General features: G+C 43.7%; 1 protein-coding gene across 6 annotated transcripts in view; it reads left to right on the forward strand.

Annotated features, from left to right (window-relative positions):
- The first annotated feature begins 4,292 nt into the window (after positions 1-4,292).
- The window catches only part of TMTC1 (transmembrane O-mannosyltransferase targeting cadherins 1), a 264,710-nt gene continuing 251,478 nt past the window's right edge, over positions 4,293-17,524 (forward strand). For all 6 annotated transcript variants that reach the window (XM_060166630.1, XM_060166633.1, XM_060166634.1 and 3 more), the window contains exon 1: positions 4,293-4,749. In XM_060166630.1, the coding sequence (XP_060022613.1) occupies positions 4,448-4,749 (302 nt within the window). In that variant the 5' untranslated portion in view covers positions 4,293-4,447. The remainder of the gene's footprint in view (positions 4,750-17,524) is intronic.

Genomic DNA, 17,524 nt, shown 5'->3' on the forward strand with positions numbered 1-17,524 from the left:
CGTACTCCTTTTTTTTTAATTGATGCCTTTTAATTTTTATTTTTTTCTAATGTTATTGAAGCGTAGTATTGATTTACAATGCTTTGTTAGCTTCTGCTGTACAGAAAAGTGAGTCAGTTAAACATACACATATATCCGCTCTTTTTTAGATTCAATTCCCATATAGGTCATTACAGAGTATTGAATAGAGTTCCCTGTGCTGTTCAGTAGGTTCTTATTAGTTAAATATTCTACATATAGTAGTGTGTATACGTCAATCCCAATATCCCAGTTTATCCCTCCACGGCCCCCTTTCTTCCCTGGTAACCACAAGTTTGTTTCCTACATCTCAACCTCTGTTTTGTAAATAGGTTCATTTGTACCATTTCTTTAGATTCCACATATAAGCAATATGATATGATATTTGTCTTTCTCTGTCTGACTTACTTCAGCACATACTTCTTTGCCAAAATCACATGTATGCAGACCTCCCCACCAGCTTTTCCGAGCAATTACTCAGAACTATCTGAGAGGCTATAGTCCTCAGCAAGTCCCCAAATAAAACTAAAACCCAGGGCTTCCCTGGTGGTGCAGTGGTTGAGAGTCCGCCTGTCGATGCAGGGGACACGGGTTCGTGCCCCGGTCCGGGAAGATCCCACATGCCGCGGAGCAGCTGGGCCCGTGAGCCATGGCCGCTGAGCCTGCTCATCCGGAGCCTGTGCTCCACAACAGGAGAGGCCACAACAGTGAGAGGCCCGCGTACCGCAAACAAAACAAAACAAAACAAAACCCACAGCTCTCACATTGTGAGTTTTTACTTCAGTCAACAGTTTCTTTATATCCCGGTACCTGAACAGGGTGTATTGGGCTGAAATTGCAGTGGGCAGTAATTTGAAATTTGTTTTATTAAATTATCTACTTGCCCTTGATTTATTTTTAGTTGTGTCCCAATTTCTTTCAGAGTTATGGTCCACATTAATTTGTATGAGCCTCAGAGAAGCCCTTCATAATAATTTATGTTTTAAATTGCTCTGAGGGGACAAAAGCTGTCTTAGAAGGTAGTATTGTTCTAATTACAAATCCTTTAAAAATAATCAGAGACAAAGTAACAAGAATTAACTTAATTTGCTTTGGTGCCTCTTTGTTAGGCAAGGTGAGTGCTTTACACCTTAAGCAGAGGGATAATGAGGTGGCATATCAGTGTAAACCTTCTCTCTCTGACATCAATACTTTTACACTACTTTTCTGTAACACAGAACCGTATTGGATCAGGAAATGATGGAGCTGCAAAGGAATGGTTTACTTTTATTTTTTTATTATTTTTTTAACATCTTTACTGGAGTATAATTGTTTTACAATGCTGTTAGTTTCTGCTTTGTAATAAAGTGAATTAGCTCTATGTATACATATATCCCCATATCCCCTCCCCCTTGCATCTCCCTCCCACCCTCCCTATCCCACCCCTCTAGCTGGTCACAAAGCACCAAGTTGATCTCCCTGTGCTATGCAGCTGCTTCCCACTAGCTATCTACCTTACGTTTGGTAGTGTATATATGTCAATGCTACTCTCTCACTTTGTCCCAGCTTACCCTTCCCCCACCCCGTGTCCTCAAGTCCATTCTCTATGTCTGTGCCTTTATTCCTGTCCTGCCCCAGGTTCATCAGAACCATTTTTTTTTTTAGATTCCATATATATGTGTTAGCATACATATATAGTATTTGTTAGTATTTGTTTTTCTCGTTCTGACTTACTTCACTTTGTATGACAGACTCTAGGTCCATCCACCTCACTACAAATACCTCAATTTCGTTTGTTTTTATGGCTAAGTAATATTCCATTGTATATATGTGCCACAGCTTCTTTATCCATTCATCTGTCGATGGACACTTAGGTTGCTTCCATGTCCTGGCTATTGTAAATAGTGCTGCAGTGAACATTGTGGTACATGACTCTTTTTGAGTGATGTTTTTCTCAGGCTATATGCCCGGTAGTGGGATTGCTGGGTCATGTGGTAGGAACTGTTTACTTTTAAAAATTAGTTACTTATTACTTTGTCCTTGAGAGGACTTGAGATATCTCATTATTTTAAAGTACATTCATCCCAAATTCATCATCCGAACTAAATAGAATGGAGATGCCAGTCAGTCTACAGCCAATCTTGATGAAACTCTTCTGTGCTCAGAAACCTGGAATCCTACTTAGAGGTTTCCTTCCTCTTTGCTCCCTTTTATTGTCTTTTTGGAGTCCAGCTTTGTCCTTCTTCATTTCTCTCTATTGCCATGGAGAATTCTGATAAGTGTTTTCTTCTAAAAAAGATAACAACTCAGAACAGAACAGGGTGGGCAAGCTGTGCCTTCTACAAGGGTGATTTAAGGGAGAAAAGGCCTGCTCTCTTTAAAAATCTACAATTAGAGGCACTCTTTGGGAGTAAGACATTGTCTCAAGAACGCCTCTATTAATCGTAGGTAAGGACTGATACATTGGCTTATTACACCTACTATCATTTCAGCAAGGACAAATTCACTGTCTTAGTCAGCTGTTAACTCAGAAGGTTGTTAGACTTTTATGGTATTAATCTTACACACACACACTTACACACGTACACAATTTGAGCAGCTTTGGTCATCCAGCCCAGTACTTAGCATATTGTAGCACAACATATACTTTCGTATATTTTTATTAAGTTAATGGGCAGGTGAAGAAGAAAGGCTGTAGTGTGTTCTTTGGGGAGATGGTTGACACAGGTGTGTGTAGGGTCTGGATATGAAAGCTACCCAGGGTTAAAAAGTTTTGATGCAAGAATGAATACATTTCTCAGTCACTAATTTCTAAGTCACTAAAAAACAAAGTGAAATGGATAAAAACATCCTGACTTGGAATATATTCGTCTTATTTCATTGAGTTTTCAACTGCTCAGATATGTCTTAAATTTTTTAAGAAATAAATTGGTGCCCTAAAGAGTCACAAAAACAGTCAGTATGAGTGATTTCTGCCTTTTTTTCTACTCTTTTTTTTTTTTTAGATCATCAAAACTCTTAAGGATTTTGGAAGGATGATAATAATATGGCAAATTTTGTATATATTTTAAGTTTCTCTATCTGGATGCATCAGATTCCAGGTAACTTCAATGACACACAGCAATAGAAATTTACAAGGGCCTCAAAGAGTTAACAGATTTTTCAAACCTGGACAAATTCTACTGATCCTCATCTCAACGGTATACTTAGCTTATTTACATAGTATAATTAGTATTTTTTAAAAAAGAAAACAACCGTTCAGAAAAACTGGAAGATGGGAAGCCAAAGCCAGAGGCCTTAAAGCAGTTTGGTTTTTTGTTTTTGTTTTAAATCGTATTGACTTAGCAGGAAGAGTTCAAACACGCTCACAGCGTAGGAAATAATCAGACCCAAGTGATCCACTTAGATGGGAAGAAAAAGTAATTTGCTTGGCATCTCCCAGATTGTTTTAAGAACCGTAGTAAAAAACAAAACGAGGAGGAATGTTTCAGAAGCCAATTCGGAGCCCAAACCCAAACCAAAAATCGAACCTGAGACTTTATAAGGGTGAGCAGAGCAATGGGCGGTAAAGGAAAACAGCCGATGGCTCCTCGGAACAAACCAGGGCAGGGCGGGCAGGAGACGCCCCCGCCAGGGAGACCCTCGCTCGGTTTTCAGAAAGATGCTTCAGAAGCTCCATTTCCCTGCGGTTTCCACCCCCGGAGGCTGCAACCTCTGGTCGCGGGGCGGTGGGGACCGAAAGCCCGGGAAGGAGACCGCGGAGGGGACGACGGGACGCGAGCGCGAAGCGGGGCGGGAGAGCGTGGCCCGCGGGCCGCCCCTGCTGTTGTCCGGGGTGCTGAAAATCCGGGGACGTCCCGGGCGGCGGCAGCCACTGCTCCCTCCCTGAGGGCGGGCGGGGGGTTCAGGCTGAGCACCTGCTAAGCCCGTCCTGGCCCGGGGCCTGGAGGTGCCCACCAGGAGGCCCTCCCCGGACCCTGCTGGGGTACATGTTGGGAGGCGGAGAGCATCTCGGATGCCCCTTCCCCGCCGCTCCGGGTAGCCCCGCGCGGCGACCCCGCTCCACCTGAGCGCTGACTCTCACCGCCTAGCGCCGCTGCGCCCGCGGGCTGAGCGCGCGACCAGCCGGGGCGCGGGGGGAGGGTGCGGGACATGGGGGCGAAAGCGGCGCCGGTCTCGGGATTGGGGGGTGGAGGCGATTGAGAGCGGGGCATGCGCAGTGGGACGGAGGAGGTGGCGATGGCCAGGGGAGGCGGGGGGACTGCTGTTTATTTGCAGCTGGGCCAACTCGGCGGCGCAGGCGGCGGCGGAGCGCGGGGCGCTAGCGGCAGGTCCAGCTGCCGGCGACTATGCCCGAGCCCACCTCCGGGCAGCCGCCGCGCGCCGCCCGGTCCCCGGCTGGGGACGATGCCAGACGCCCGGGAGAGGCCAGGGCAGCGGCGGCGGCGCGATGGTAGTGACAAGCTCTGCCCGAGGCGGCGGCGGGGACCGCACGCCCTCCAGGCGGCGGGGCTGCAGACTTTCGGCGCCTGGGGCCGCGGCGCTGCTGGTCGGGGCGAGCTGCCTGTGCTACGGCCGCTCCCTGCAGGGCGAGTTCGTGCACGACGACGTGTGGGCGATCGTCAACAACCCCGACGTGCGGCCCGGCGCCCCGCTGCGCTGGGGCATCTTCTCCAACGACTTCTGGGGCAAGGGCATGGCCGAGAACACCAGCCACAAGTCCTACCGGCCGCTCTGCGTCCTCACCTTCAAGTGAGTCCCTCACCCCTTGCTCGCGGCCGCCGCCGTTTCTCCTCAGCCCCAACCCGGGCTGGGAGAAGTTGCGGGACTGGCTTGGGGGCCGTTTCTTTTCTCGCCGCCTCTTCCCCTCCACGCCTCCCTCCTCTCCAGGCTGCCCACGCCCCTCTGCTCAGTGGTCCTCCGCCCGGCTGCTTGGGGCTCCCGGGGCGGTTCAGGAGGCGCGGGCCGGGACTTGGAATTGAGTTTCTCGAGAGTCTGCGCTCTGGGCGGGCTGGTCTCTGGGGCCAGGGCTGGGAGGGGTCTGGTGGAGCCCACCCGCCTCCCCACAGCTCACCCCCGTGGTACTGTGGCCAAATGAGACCAACGCGGGCCCGACGAGCTCCGGGCGGGTGGCTGTGGTGGTGAAGCTTCGAAGTTGGGGGTTTCTCGGCGGCTGCTGGTGAGCTGTGCAGACGGGGAGTGTGTCAGCTCCTTGGGAGTCGTGAGCTGCCAGGGCTTGCGTGGGTTTGGGGAGGAGCAGCACAGCGGGCAGAGGCGCTCTCCGGACCTGCAGACTTGGCTGCTCCTGGAGCCTCGCCGATCTTCGGGAAGGGCTCCAGATTTAGACTTTAAAAGGTGCAAAGGAAGGCAGGAAAGCGTGGGATCCTCTGGGGGTCCTGGCGTCCCAGTTGAAGTAGTGTTTCTTTTACAATCTCGGAGTCATGATTCAGCATTTCAAGTGTGAATAAGGTGCAAAGGGAATCGGGAGAACGCCAGGGTTTTGCGGGCTGGAGTATTTTCTTGAATTTAAAAGACAGCTAGCTTCAGGTGGAAGGGGAGAAAGGCTGAGGCCAGGGGAGTGCTGGCTCGCGCGTCATGAGCTTGACTCAGCTCCTTATAATTTGGCTCAGCATTTAAGCTTAAAATGTGCCGGACAGAACTGTTGAAATAATATTGGTTCAGTAACATCAGCGTTTTAAGCATTTTCCAACGGGTGTAATATGAACCCGTCTTTGTGGTACTGGTCATTCGAGACAGGGTAAATAGCTTGAAAAGCCTGCCCAGGCCGGGAGGCCGAGGTCTCTTGACAGGTGGCTGATAACTTAGAAAAGGAAACCAGAGCGATTGTACTTAATTCTTCAACTGAAAGTTGAATGTTTTAAGGCGGGTGAGGAAATAGCACATTTGACTCTGAAGAGAGCATTTTATAAACATTTATCCTTTTGGAAAGCGGTTTTGTTTTTCAGCTGAAAGATAATCTCAGCTACTAAGTTGCTCAGTCCTTTTTTTCCCTAAATGTTTCTTAAAATGGCACATTCTTAGATGGTACGATATGTGTATAACTTCTAAATTGACCTGCTTTTTCATTTATTACAGAGAGGCTTGTTGATTAGTTTAAGGTGTGGTAGCTCACAGCATGAGGTGTGCTGGGCTTATAACAGCCACGGAGACCATCTAGGTCCCTCCTCTGAGCTTTTTCTGTGTACAAAGATCAGGGTCAAATGCCTGTGCTCACTTGGTGGAGGGTGGGGAAGAGTGTCTTCACTTCTTGACTTTCTAAAAAAAAATTTTTTTTTAATTCGTGCAGGAGGTGGCAGGGACAGAAGAGAGAGAAGGGGAGGAAAGGAGTAGACAGTGAGGCAAGGCCGTTGATGAAGAGGAAAGCAGGCGTTGTGCAGAACAGGGGCAAAGGAGAAGGAGAATTGAGGGGGCAGGGGGCACCTCTTCATTTATGATGCTCACTGGTTATAAAAAGCAGCCTGGTTGCTAAGATGCATTGCTCTTTGCAGAGTGTGTCTTACTGGCTGTGTAAGATATACCTTTTTTTTTGAGAAGATTGAGTTACAATTCTAGGGTGCACTAACTGGAAAGTAATAGTGCCTCTTCAGAAAGAGAAATTTAACTAACCTTTCTGTACTCACAGGCATTGATTCGAATAAGATGTGGAGGCTTTCTCATCACAGTCACCTGAGGTGAAACTGCATCTTCCAGCGCAATAGCGTGAGGCTGGGCATGTATAAGGGACGACGTTAACGATGTTAGGCCCACACAACTCTGAAGATTGTTGTAAGGAAGGACAGAAAATCACATTTATTAACTACTCAGTGTGAACCACGCATTGGCCTAGGAACTTTACATAGATCATGACTTTAATGATTTTTATTTTAGGTAATCGGTGAAAACACAAAGTGGCCTTTGAAATATATTCAGACTATCTTAACTGTATCTTAAGCTTGTTTGAGCAGAAATTTTGAGAATTGAAAACCATTCAATTAATTAATGATTAATTTTGTTGTAAGAACACCTAACGAGATCTGCCATCTTAAATTTTTAAGTGCACAATATTGTCAGCTATAATGTTGCACAGCCGCTCTGTAGCACTTATTCCTCTAGTATAATTGAAACTATATACCTGTTGAACAGTAACTCTTGGTGCCCCTCTCCTCTCATCCTGCCCTTGGCAACCACCATTTTACTATCTATTTCTATGAGTTTGACTACTTTAGGTACCTCACATAAGTGGACTTCTGCGACTGGCTTATTTCACGTAGCGTAATGCTCTCCAAGTTCTTCCATGTTGTTGCACATTGCAGGATTTCCTCCTTTTTAAGGCTGAATAATATTACATCGTGTATATATATCACTTTTCTTTATCCATTCATCTAACGATAGACACTTAGGTTGTTTTTATATCTTGGTTATTGTGAATAATGCAGTGAACACGGGAGTGCATATATCTCTTAAAGATCCCGATTTCAATTCTTTTGGATATATACCCAGAAGTAGGATTGCTGAATCATATGGTAATTGTATTTTTAATTTTTTGAGAAAACTCTATCCTGTTTTCCATGGTGGCTGCACCATTTTACTTTCTAGCCAATAGTGTACAAGGGTTCCAAATTCTTCACATCCTTGCCAATGCTTACCTCTTTTTTTTTCATAAAAGCCAACCTAACAGGAGTGAGGTGATAACTCATTGTGGTTTTGATTTGCATGATTAGTGCATGATTTGCATGATTAGATTTTGATGATTAGTGATGTAAGCATCTTTCCAAGTACCTATTGGCCATTTGTATGTCTTCTTTGGAAAAATGTCTATTCAAGTTCTTTGCCCATTCTAAAATCAGGTTATTTAATTTCTTCTGCTTTAAGTTGTAGGAATTCCTTATGTATTTTAGATATTAACAACATATCAGATATTTGGTTTGCACATATTTTCTCCTCTTCTGTAGGTTGCCTTTTCACTCTGTTGATTTGTTTCCTTTGCTGTGCAAAGGCTTTATGGTTTGATGTAGTCCCACTTGTCTAATTTTGCTTTTATTGTTTGTACTTTTGTTATCACATCTAAGAAACCACTGCCAAACCTAACATCATGAAGTTTTTCCCCTGTGTTTTTCTTCTAGGAGTTTTATAGTTTCAGGTCTTACATATAAATTTTTGATACATTTTTGGGTTGATTTTTGTGTATGTTGTAAGATAAGGGTCTAGTTTCATTCTTTTGCATGTGGATAACCAGTTTTCCCAATACCATTTATTGAAGAGACTGTACTTTCCCCGTTGTGTATTCTTGGAACCCTTGTTAAAGATCATTTGACACATATATGTGGGTTAATTTCTCTATTCTTTTCCATTGGTCTATATGTCTGTTTTTATGCCAGTACTGTACTGTTTTAATTACTGTAACATTGGAATATATTTTGCAGTCAGGAAGTGTGGTACCTTTAGCTTTGTTCTTCTTGATCTATTCAGGTTCTTTTGTGGTCAGTATGAAATTTATGATTTTTTTCTTTTTCTGTAAAAAATGCCTTGGGATTTTGATAAGGATTACATTGAATCTGTAGATGGCTTTGGGTGATATGAACATTTTAACAATATCAAGTCTTCCCATTCATGAACATCGGATGTCTTTCCATTTATTTGTGTCTTTAATTTCTCTCATCAGTGATTTGTAGTTGTAAGTGTATACGTTTTTCATCTCTTTGGTTAAGTTTATTCCTAAGTATTTGATTCTTTTTGATGCTATAGTAAATGAGATTGTTTTCTTAATTTTGGATAGTTCATTCTTAGTGTATAGAAATATGGCTGATGTTTGTACGCTGATTTTTGTATCCTGCAACTTTACTGAATTTGTGTATTAGTTCTGATAGATTTTTGGTGGCATCTTTAGGGTTTCTGCGTATAAGATCATGTCATCTGTAAACAGTGATAATTCTACTTCCTCCTTTCTGATTTAGATATCTTTTATTTATTTTCCTTGCCTAATTGCTCTACCTAGGACTTCCAGTTCTATGCTGAATAGAAATGACAAGCGTGGGCATTCATGCCTTGTTCCTGATCTTAGGAGGAAAATTTTCAGTTTTTCACTGTTGAATATGATGTTAGCTGTGGCCTATTCATAAATGTTCTTTATTATGTTGAGGTAAATTTCCTATAAACCTAGTTTGTTGAGAGTTTTTTACCATTAAAGTGTGTTGAATTTCATCAGATGTTTTTTTCTGCATCTATTTACGATGATCATGTGATCTTTATTGTTCACTTTGTTAATGTAGTGTATCACATTAACTGACTTGCGTATGTTGAGCCATCTTGGCACCCCAGTGATAAAAGCCTTGGCACCCCAGTGATAAAAGCCATCATGGTGTATGATTTTTTTTAATGTGTTGTTGAATTTGGTTTGCTAGTATTTTGTTGTGGATTTTTGCATCTGTGTTCATCAGGGAAATTGGCCTATACTTTTCTTTTCTTGTAGTGTCTTTATCTGGCTTTGCAAACCCATTTTTTAAAAAACACGTTGAATTTTGAGATAATTGTACATTCCCATGCAACTGTAAGTAATAATATAGAAATCCGTCATATCCTTTATCCATTTTCCCTGGTGGTAACATCTTGCATAACTATAGTACACAGTCACAACCAGGGGGTTGACATAGATACAATCCACAGTTTTTATTCAGGTTTCATCAGTTTTACATATATTCTTTTTCTTTTTGTTGAATGTATATTTAGTCTCTGCAGTTTTATCATGTGAGCCTACCACCACAGTCAAGATATAGAACAGTTCTATCACAAAGAGCCTTCATGTTTTCCTATCATAGCTATAGACACCTAATTGATAAGAGCCACTAATATGTAATCCATCTCTATGTAATTTTGTCATTTCAAGAATGTTCCATTTAGAACCATACAGGGTGTAAACTTTGAGACTTTTTTGCACTCGGAATAATTCTCTGGAGTTTATTCAGATTGTTGCATGTATCAGTAGTTCATTCCATTTTATTGCTCAGTAATATTCCATTGAATGCATGTGTATCACAGTGTGTTTAGTTATTCATCTGTTAAAGGACTTCTGGGTTGTTTCCAGGTTTTAGATTACAAATAGTGCCACTACAAACATTCATTTACAGGTTTTTATGTGAACATAAGTAGTTGTTTCTCTGGGATACATGTTCAGGAGTACAATTGCTGGGTCATATGGTAGTTGCATGTTTAGTTTTTTAAGAAACTGATAAACTGTTTTCCATCCATCCTATCAGCAGTGTATGTTTCTCTGCTTCCTCACCAGATTTGGTATTGTCACTGTTTTTTATTGTAGCCATTCTGGTAGGTGTGAAGTTGTGGCTTTAATTAGCATTTCCCTAATGGCTGATGGTGTTAAATTTTTTTTCATGTGTCTATTTGCCTTCTGTATGTCCTCTTTGTTAAACTTTCTCTTCATATTTTTTGTTGATTTTCTAAATGGATCTTTTTCTAAATGTCGAGTTTTGCGGTTTCTTTATACATATTAGATATAAATCCTTTGTCAGATATGTGGTTGGCAAATATTTCCTTCTACTCTATAGGTAGTCTTTTGAGCTTCTTAATGGGGTTTTTCCCTGTGCAAAACTCAAACTGATTTTTTTTATTAAAAGTATTATCTTTGATTTAGTGAATGAATGTCACACATACTAACGGCTAGAAATTCCCTTAAGAATAAACAATAAAAATTTTATTTATTTATTTATAAAGACGTGTAATGCTTTTTTTTTCTTCTTTTTAATTTTTTGGCTGCACCAAAGATCCGTACTGGGGATCTTAGTTCCCTGACCAGGGATCAAACCTTTGCCCCCTGAGGTGGAGTCTTAGCCACTGGACCACCGGGGAAGTCCCTGTAATGCTTGTTACTATAAAGGTACTTACTTGTGTAGAAAGAGACTATTCACAGTTTTTCTCACATAAGAAATGGGGAGCAGTTGAAGTGAGGAAATGGATTATTAGAATGTCTCCTTTTACCAGTTTGGAGGGCAGGGCACAATGGAAAATGAAGGCAGCTTATGAAGGTGCAGTGATTTGTATCATATCAATTTAGCTAACTGGAACTGCGACTTAGAAATTCCTTTCCTGTGTTGTACAGGGCAAGGGCTGGACAGGAGAAATTTCTTCGAGGTTTGGAAAGTGAAGGTGAAGTGGTTACCGACGAGGATTCTTGGCGTCCTTAATCAATAGAAATTGAACTGAGGCCAGACAAATTCAGGCAAGGCTTTACCGGGGCCCCTGCTGCAGCAGGGGGCAGTGAGAACAAGCAACAGGTTCCCTTGCCTGTTCTCGCTTCCAGAGGGGGGCCAGCTTGTTCCTTACATGGGGTAAGGGTAGGAGTGTGTCCAGGGGTCAGGCCACAGGGGTGACTTAGGTGGTTTGCCCACCCATTAGGTGGTGTCCGGTGCAGGGGGCGTGCGCAGCGTCCTGCTTGTGCTCAGGGCCCTTCAAAAGTGGCAGTTGGGTTTTTGGTCTCTTTGAATGTTTTATCCAGAATTTGCCCCAGCTGGGCATGCAAGCAGTTATTTTTAGTCCCATATAGTTTCTTTGTATTTTGTTGCTCAAGGAGAGGTTTCTCCAGGTACAAGCATTGCAGCACTGCAGCAAAGGGTCTCAGGTTCCAGCCTGTCTCAAAGTGGCCATGTTCCCGAAAGTACAGTCCCACTGCTCACCGCTGGAAAGCCAGTACTTGAGAGGAAAGGTTGGTGGAAAAGAAAGTTTGCTTATTTCGGAGGCGACAACTGGGGGAGAAGGTGGACCCATGTCCAAAGTCCAGCTCCCCACTGACAATCAGCGGACAGGAGCTTTTAAAGGGGTGTTTCAGGGATGTATAGGCGGAGGGAGGGGGCCGTGTACAGGAACAGCACAATCAGCTCTGACAGTCATCTTGAACTTGGTCATGCGGTGGTGGTCTGATCAGCATCATCTTGATTGTTTTAAACACAGGGTCAGTTCCAGGGTTGGTTTGTGCCCATTTGTTTGAGGCCAGTTCTTGGAATTGTGGCAGTTTATGTGATGGCTACAGTCTGGTCATCATGTAGTTAACTTCTTCCACCTGATGGGGGTTTCAATATTTACAAAACAGCTCAAAAGATATGGCTCAGGATATTATCTATAGCCCTTGAGGAGGAACTAAAAGTCCTTGACTTTGCTTAATGACTAAACTATTTAGTCTTGTTTGACTGCTTTCCTTTGCTTCTGCATTTTCTCACTTCTCTGATTAAATTTTTTCTTTGACTAAAGATTTTCTACAGACAAAAGGCGGGCGGAGGACATGGGGTCGGGGCAGGGTGGGGTCTGTCCTGGAAAGGCCACATAGGGTCCTGTTCTGTTTCAGCCATGTACCCACTCAGAAGGTGTGTGTAGGTTTGGTGTGTCACAGCTCATGCTGGTTGCCCCAGGCTTGCTGAGTAACCTGCTCTGGTGTGCAACAGCAGCTAATTCTGCAGCTCCTCCGGAATTCTCCAGATCTCCTTTAGCTACTTGGAATCATAGTGCAGGTATGTGTGCAGCACTGTGGAGACTGCTGGCCTGTTTGCAAGCCACTCCCATAGTTAAAGTTGGAGCCTAGGAGGCTGCAAGAAACAGAAGTGTATTCTAGTTAATCTTTGTGGGTTCCAGTCCCTCCTTCCTTTCCCCTACTTCAAGTCCATCCTTCCTTCTCGAATGCCTGCCCTGCTGGCGTTCCACTTGTTATAGACACAGGAGCAGCAGCCTTGCATAGGCTATGTAAGGAGTTCCCATGATTGTGGAAGGTCAAAACTCTGCAGCAAATTCCTGCTGCTGTATCATTCCTGATCTGCTTCTCTGGTCAAACTTTAACTGATACAAATAATAATTTCTTTGTGTTGCTTGAAGTGAATTTAGAATTCTAATGAATTTCTGTCTCTAGTCAAATCTTCTGTTCAGTCTTTTCATAATCTCATTTCCAAGGGCACACAGGAATATTTTTGGACTGTTGTAGAGCAGAATCAAAACATCTGTGAAAACTTAATCTGCAGCAGTAACCTTTTTTATTTTTCTTCTTTATCCTTCACTGGCCATGACATGTTTTTCACTGTGGAATCAGGTGAAGCACATTAAGTCACTTTGTAGACACTGAATTGACACAGAACCAAACCTCGTAATGCCCATAACGCCCACCTTGAAAAATGGTCCTGATTGATATAAAAGGTGCTTAGCTTTTAAAATTTTATTTCCTTTCTACCCCCCTTTCTCTTGAGGAGAAGCTCCTGCTGGATTGTTAGTGGTGCCATTCCATATCAAGAAGCAAGGAGAAGCTTCCTTCAACAAGAAAGGACCAGCGGTGTTTCCATGTTAATGATGGGGAAGCGAAGCCAAATTAAATGACCTCAATTCTCTTTCCAGGTTTAGGCTGTTGAATCATAGTATTCTACTAGTTTGCTATAAAGTTTTATTTTATTGAAGGCTCTGATGGTAATATAAACCAGATGAGTGAAAGTGGCTGGTTTAAAATGTCAGAGTTAAAAAATAGAATATCTTAATATGTGCAGCTGTAAGGATTTGCAACATTTTAATGTTTAGACCTTGAGAGTTTTTTTGCATCAGTTTGCATCTTCTAGTCACAAATGATATGCCAACCATGAAAATCAGCTGTAACCTCTGTGCCCAAAACCTAAAAGAAATGGTTTGATTTGACCTCTATGGGAATTCATTTTGAGATAGTCTATTGCTACAAGACATAATTCTGTTTTCTAAGTCTGTGATAGGAGACAAGTGAAGACTGTTTAGGATGTTTGACTAGATTGTCTAGGATGTTCAGTGATGGATGTAGTTAAGGGTAAATGTGATTGGAGGCAATAAAGATTTTATAGAGAAAAATGAATAAAAAAAGTCCTCTGAAAATTTCGCCAAATTAAGTTTATCTTAGAAACCCCAAGACGAGGAGGTTAGCATCCTTGCCTGTTAGGATATGCTTTAGATGTAAGATAGCCTTTAGGCTACAGTCTGTCTGGTGGTGTACGAGGGATAGAAAATGAGAAGAATATATTTCTGTATCATGAGGGTATTTTTTTTTTTTTTTTTTTTTTTTGCGGTATGCGGGCCTCTCACTATCGTGGCCTCTCCCGTTGCGGAGCACAGGCTCCGGACGCGCAGGCTCAGCGGCCATGGCTCACGGGTCCAGCCGCTCCGCGGCATGTGGGATCTTCCCGGACCGGGGCACGAACCCGTGTCCCTTGCATCGGCAGGCGGACTCTCAACCACTGCGCCACCAGGGAAGCCCCAAACATGTATACCTTTGAAAGAAAAAAAATTTGCTAAAAATTGACAGCTCAGTTATAACTAACTATATTATATTTGGTGTTGATCTGTTCATTTTTGTTATTTACTGCCTCACTTCTGGAAGATTTTTCTTCTGGGACTTGCTTCCTTCTGTGGTCACTGATCTTCCTGCCCTCAGTTTCCTCACCCTTTCTTTGATGCAGTCGCTACTCTGAGTACTATGTGACAACGGAGACTGTAACGGCCTCCTCCTGACCGGCTCCCTTTTGCCTGACCCCTCCCTACAGCTTCCTCAGAGCCAGGTGAGGATGAGTTTTGCTTTGGCCTCAGGGCACCATCTCCCTGCTGCACTTCTGTTTACATTGGTGCCTTGGAACGCATCCTTTGGTTCTTTATATACATGAAGTGATGACGATTTGCTGATTTATTCCTGGTCCTGGAGGGAATGCAAAAGAAGAGCAACTAAAATGATTAAGGGCCTAAGGGATTCTCCTTAGAGGAAAAAACGAGAAGAACCAGATGTCGTTGTTTATTGGCTGAATGATCTAAGACTGTGGAAAGCATTTAGAAGTATGAGAGCTATAATGAAGGCAGGAGGTAAGAAGAAGAAAAATGAACGGGGATATAGGAAGACGGGAGAACTAGAACCGGGCTGTGGAAAGTCACCCGGAAGGTGTTGGAGAACCCATCATTTGAGACACCAAAAACAGAAGATGAGGGGTACATTTAATTTTTTCTTTTCCCAGGTTTATAGTCTTACTGGAAAAGAATGTATGTTGTGTTGTTGCTGAGAAAACTGGATATTTTCTGGCAAGCATGGCAACCATATGCAGCCTTACCTTAAGCTTCGAGACCTGGGTATTGTTGTTCTGAGTATCACCTGTCTTGAATCACTGGGTTGCTTAGGGCAGACCTCTGGGCCCCATCTCAGATCTACTGGCTTAAAATATCTTGGGTTGGGATTAGGGAATCAGCAGTTGCAACTAGCACACTGGTGATTGAGAATCCAGGGAAGCACTGGGACTCAGTAGAAGTCTATGTTTAATGAGGTTGAGATGCCCAAATCTCCCTGGCACGGCAGAGAAAGGACTCCAGAAGCTCATTGAGATAGGAATGTTGGGGTGCATTTATCACCTCGTCTGCACACACCTCACTCCCACCCTCTACTGCATTCCCTGAGAGGGCCAGGTGCTTCTCCCTTCATTGAGACATTGAGAAATACATTAGTGAGGGGAGTGCCTGCAAGGTTGGGAAGCTCTGTGTTGGCTCTTTTCTGTAGGCCGAGTGTGATGTGGGAGATGCTGCCATTGAGGTGGGTCTTCCGACTCCACTGGGGGTGATGGGATCCTGGAGTTCCAGAGGCCAAGTGACAGAGCTTAGCTGCCAAAGACTAGGTGAGAGCATTTGCTATGACAGGCATGAGGATGCGGTGATAATCAGAATGTTTTGACCCACAGGGATCATTGGTGGTGGCATGAAGTAGTCAGGCGGCCCTCTTAAATGTTACTTGATCTATATACCAGGAAAATGGCAGGTTCAGGGCCCAGAACTAGACGCGAGTCACGGCGATGGAACATCACGACCTCTCATGCAGTTTCCAGACCCCTGCCAGTTCATTGACGTACGGCTGTTTGACTGAAATAGAGTTGGGGTCCCCTTGAGGAGGGACCCTAGTATATTCCCTAGTAGAAGTCTCTGGCAGAGATACAGGCTGTTTTTATTTTTTTCCTAAACCAGAGGTATTTTTCAAAGAAGAAAACTAAAAGACAGTAATGGGCTTTACCTAGAGCTCTAGGCTGTGAGGTGTGCATTGCTGGATGAGGGACAACCAATGACTTTCTTCTCTCCTACCCCTCCTCCTGTGGCTGCTTGATGCCAAACTGTGTGACCCTGTGACCTTTCCTGGGAACAGGTGCCTTCCGATTGCTGTGAGCTCAGTATGCCCCCCCCCCCCCACACACACACACACACCCGTTCTGGGCACTTTTACGAAGAGGCCGAGGATTTCAGACAGAGACGGGGCTCTTTACGTTCTGTTTGCCAAAATCTGGAAGGCTTTCAGTAGGCATGACTATTAAGATTATTTTAGAAAAAAACGTTGTTTTACTTCCTATTGCTTGGCCTACCTTTATATGAGAAAGGAAGGCTAAATCAAATAAAGTTAGAGATTCTTTGAATAGAAAGAGAAAGATGATCTTTTCCAACTTCCAACTTCATGTAAGTTTATTTGTTCGTCCAGTAAACCTTCACTTAGAATCTACTGTGTGCTAAGTGAGATGGATACAGTGACAAAAAATTAATTTCTAAAAATGTATGAAAATGCTCATAACATTTGAGGAGTGTAGTAAAAGAGTTTTAAAAAACTGATTAAATTCTATGATGGAAGTACGTTCAGGGTGACGTGGAACCTGAGAGACTGTCCTCTTTAAGTGGTGTTTACGGTAGGCTGTTATCACATCTCTGTGTGGACATTTCTGGTTATCCCAAACACCGATTCTAGTTTTAGATCTTACATCTTTCTTTGAGCTGAAGTCTGCCTCTCAGTAGTTAGTTAGCAGGCCCCGTGGCAAACTGTGAGTACTTGAACCACCTAAATGGGCACCCAGGTATGTCCATGCAGCCACGGAGGCCCAGAGTTGCCAGGTCTTCTAATATTTGAAGAGAAGCTGGAAGTTTTTATATGAAATCACCTGTTTTATTGTGTGACGAGCATGCACCAGGCACTGTGCTAGACACTGGGGATGTAGCCATGAATATGTCAGAGAGCCTTTCCCCTGGAGAACTTGGTATCATTTCTGTCTGCCACCTTTCTCCAGGCTGAGTGTCCCCCATTTCCTCAAACCTATCTCCCTGAGACATCACTTAGAGACCCTTCCCCCAGCATCCTGGAGCTGTCCTGTGAAGGGGCTCTGGCGTTGAAGTAGCGCCCTGAGGGGCTGCTGCCCCACACTGGGCACCACCCATGTTCCCTTTCCCACTTGCACAGAGAATGCCTCCCTCTTCCTTATCTCTGTACCTGGTAGGTTCTCCTACTGCTAGAATTCTCTCACTTTTAATCATCTTTCTCTGTTTCTCCTCTCTTTCACCTGCTATGCTGTTAACTCTTCAGTAGCCAATGCTGTGTCTTCTCTTTGTATCTCTGGGCTCCACGTTATACCTGGCATCTAGCAGTTGCTCAATAAATATCTGTTGGAGTGAATTGAAATGAAAAATATTGACTTAGGCGGTTCCCTGACTGTCTATTGGTAGTTTGGTCTGTTTCGGTAACCAG

Source organism: Lagenorhynchus albirostris, chromosome 11, assembly GCF_949774975.1.
Source record: "Lagenorhynchus albirostris chromosome 11, mLagAlb1.1, whole genome shotgun sequence".
Taxonomy (NCBI): domain Eukaryota; kingdom Metazoa; phylum Chordata; class Mammalia; order Artiodactyla; family Delphinidae; genus Lagenorhynchus; species Lagenorhynchus albirostris.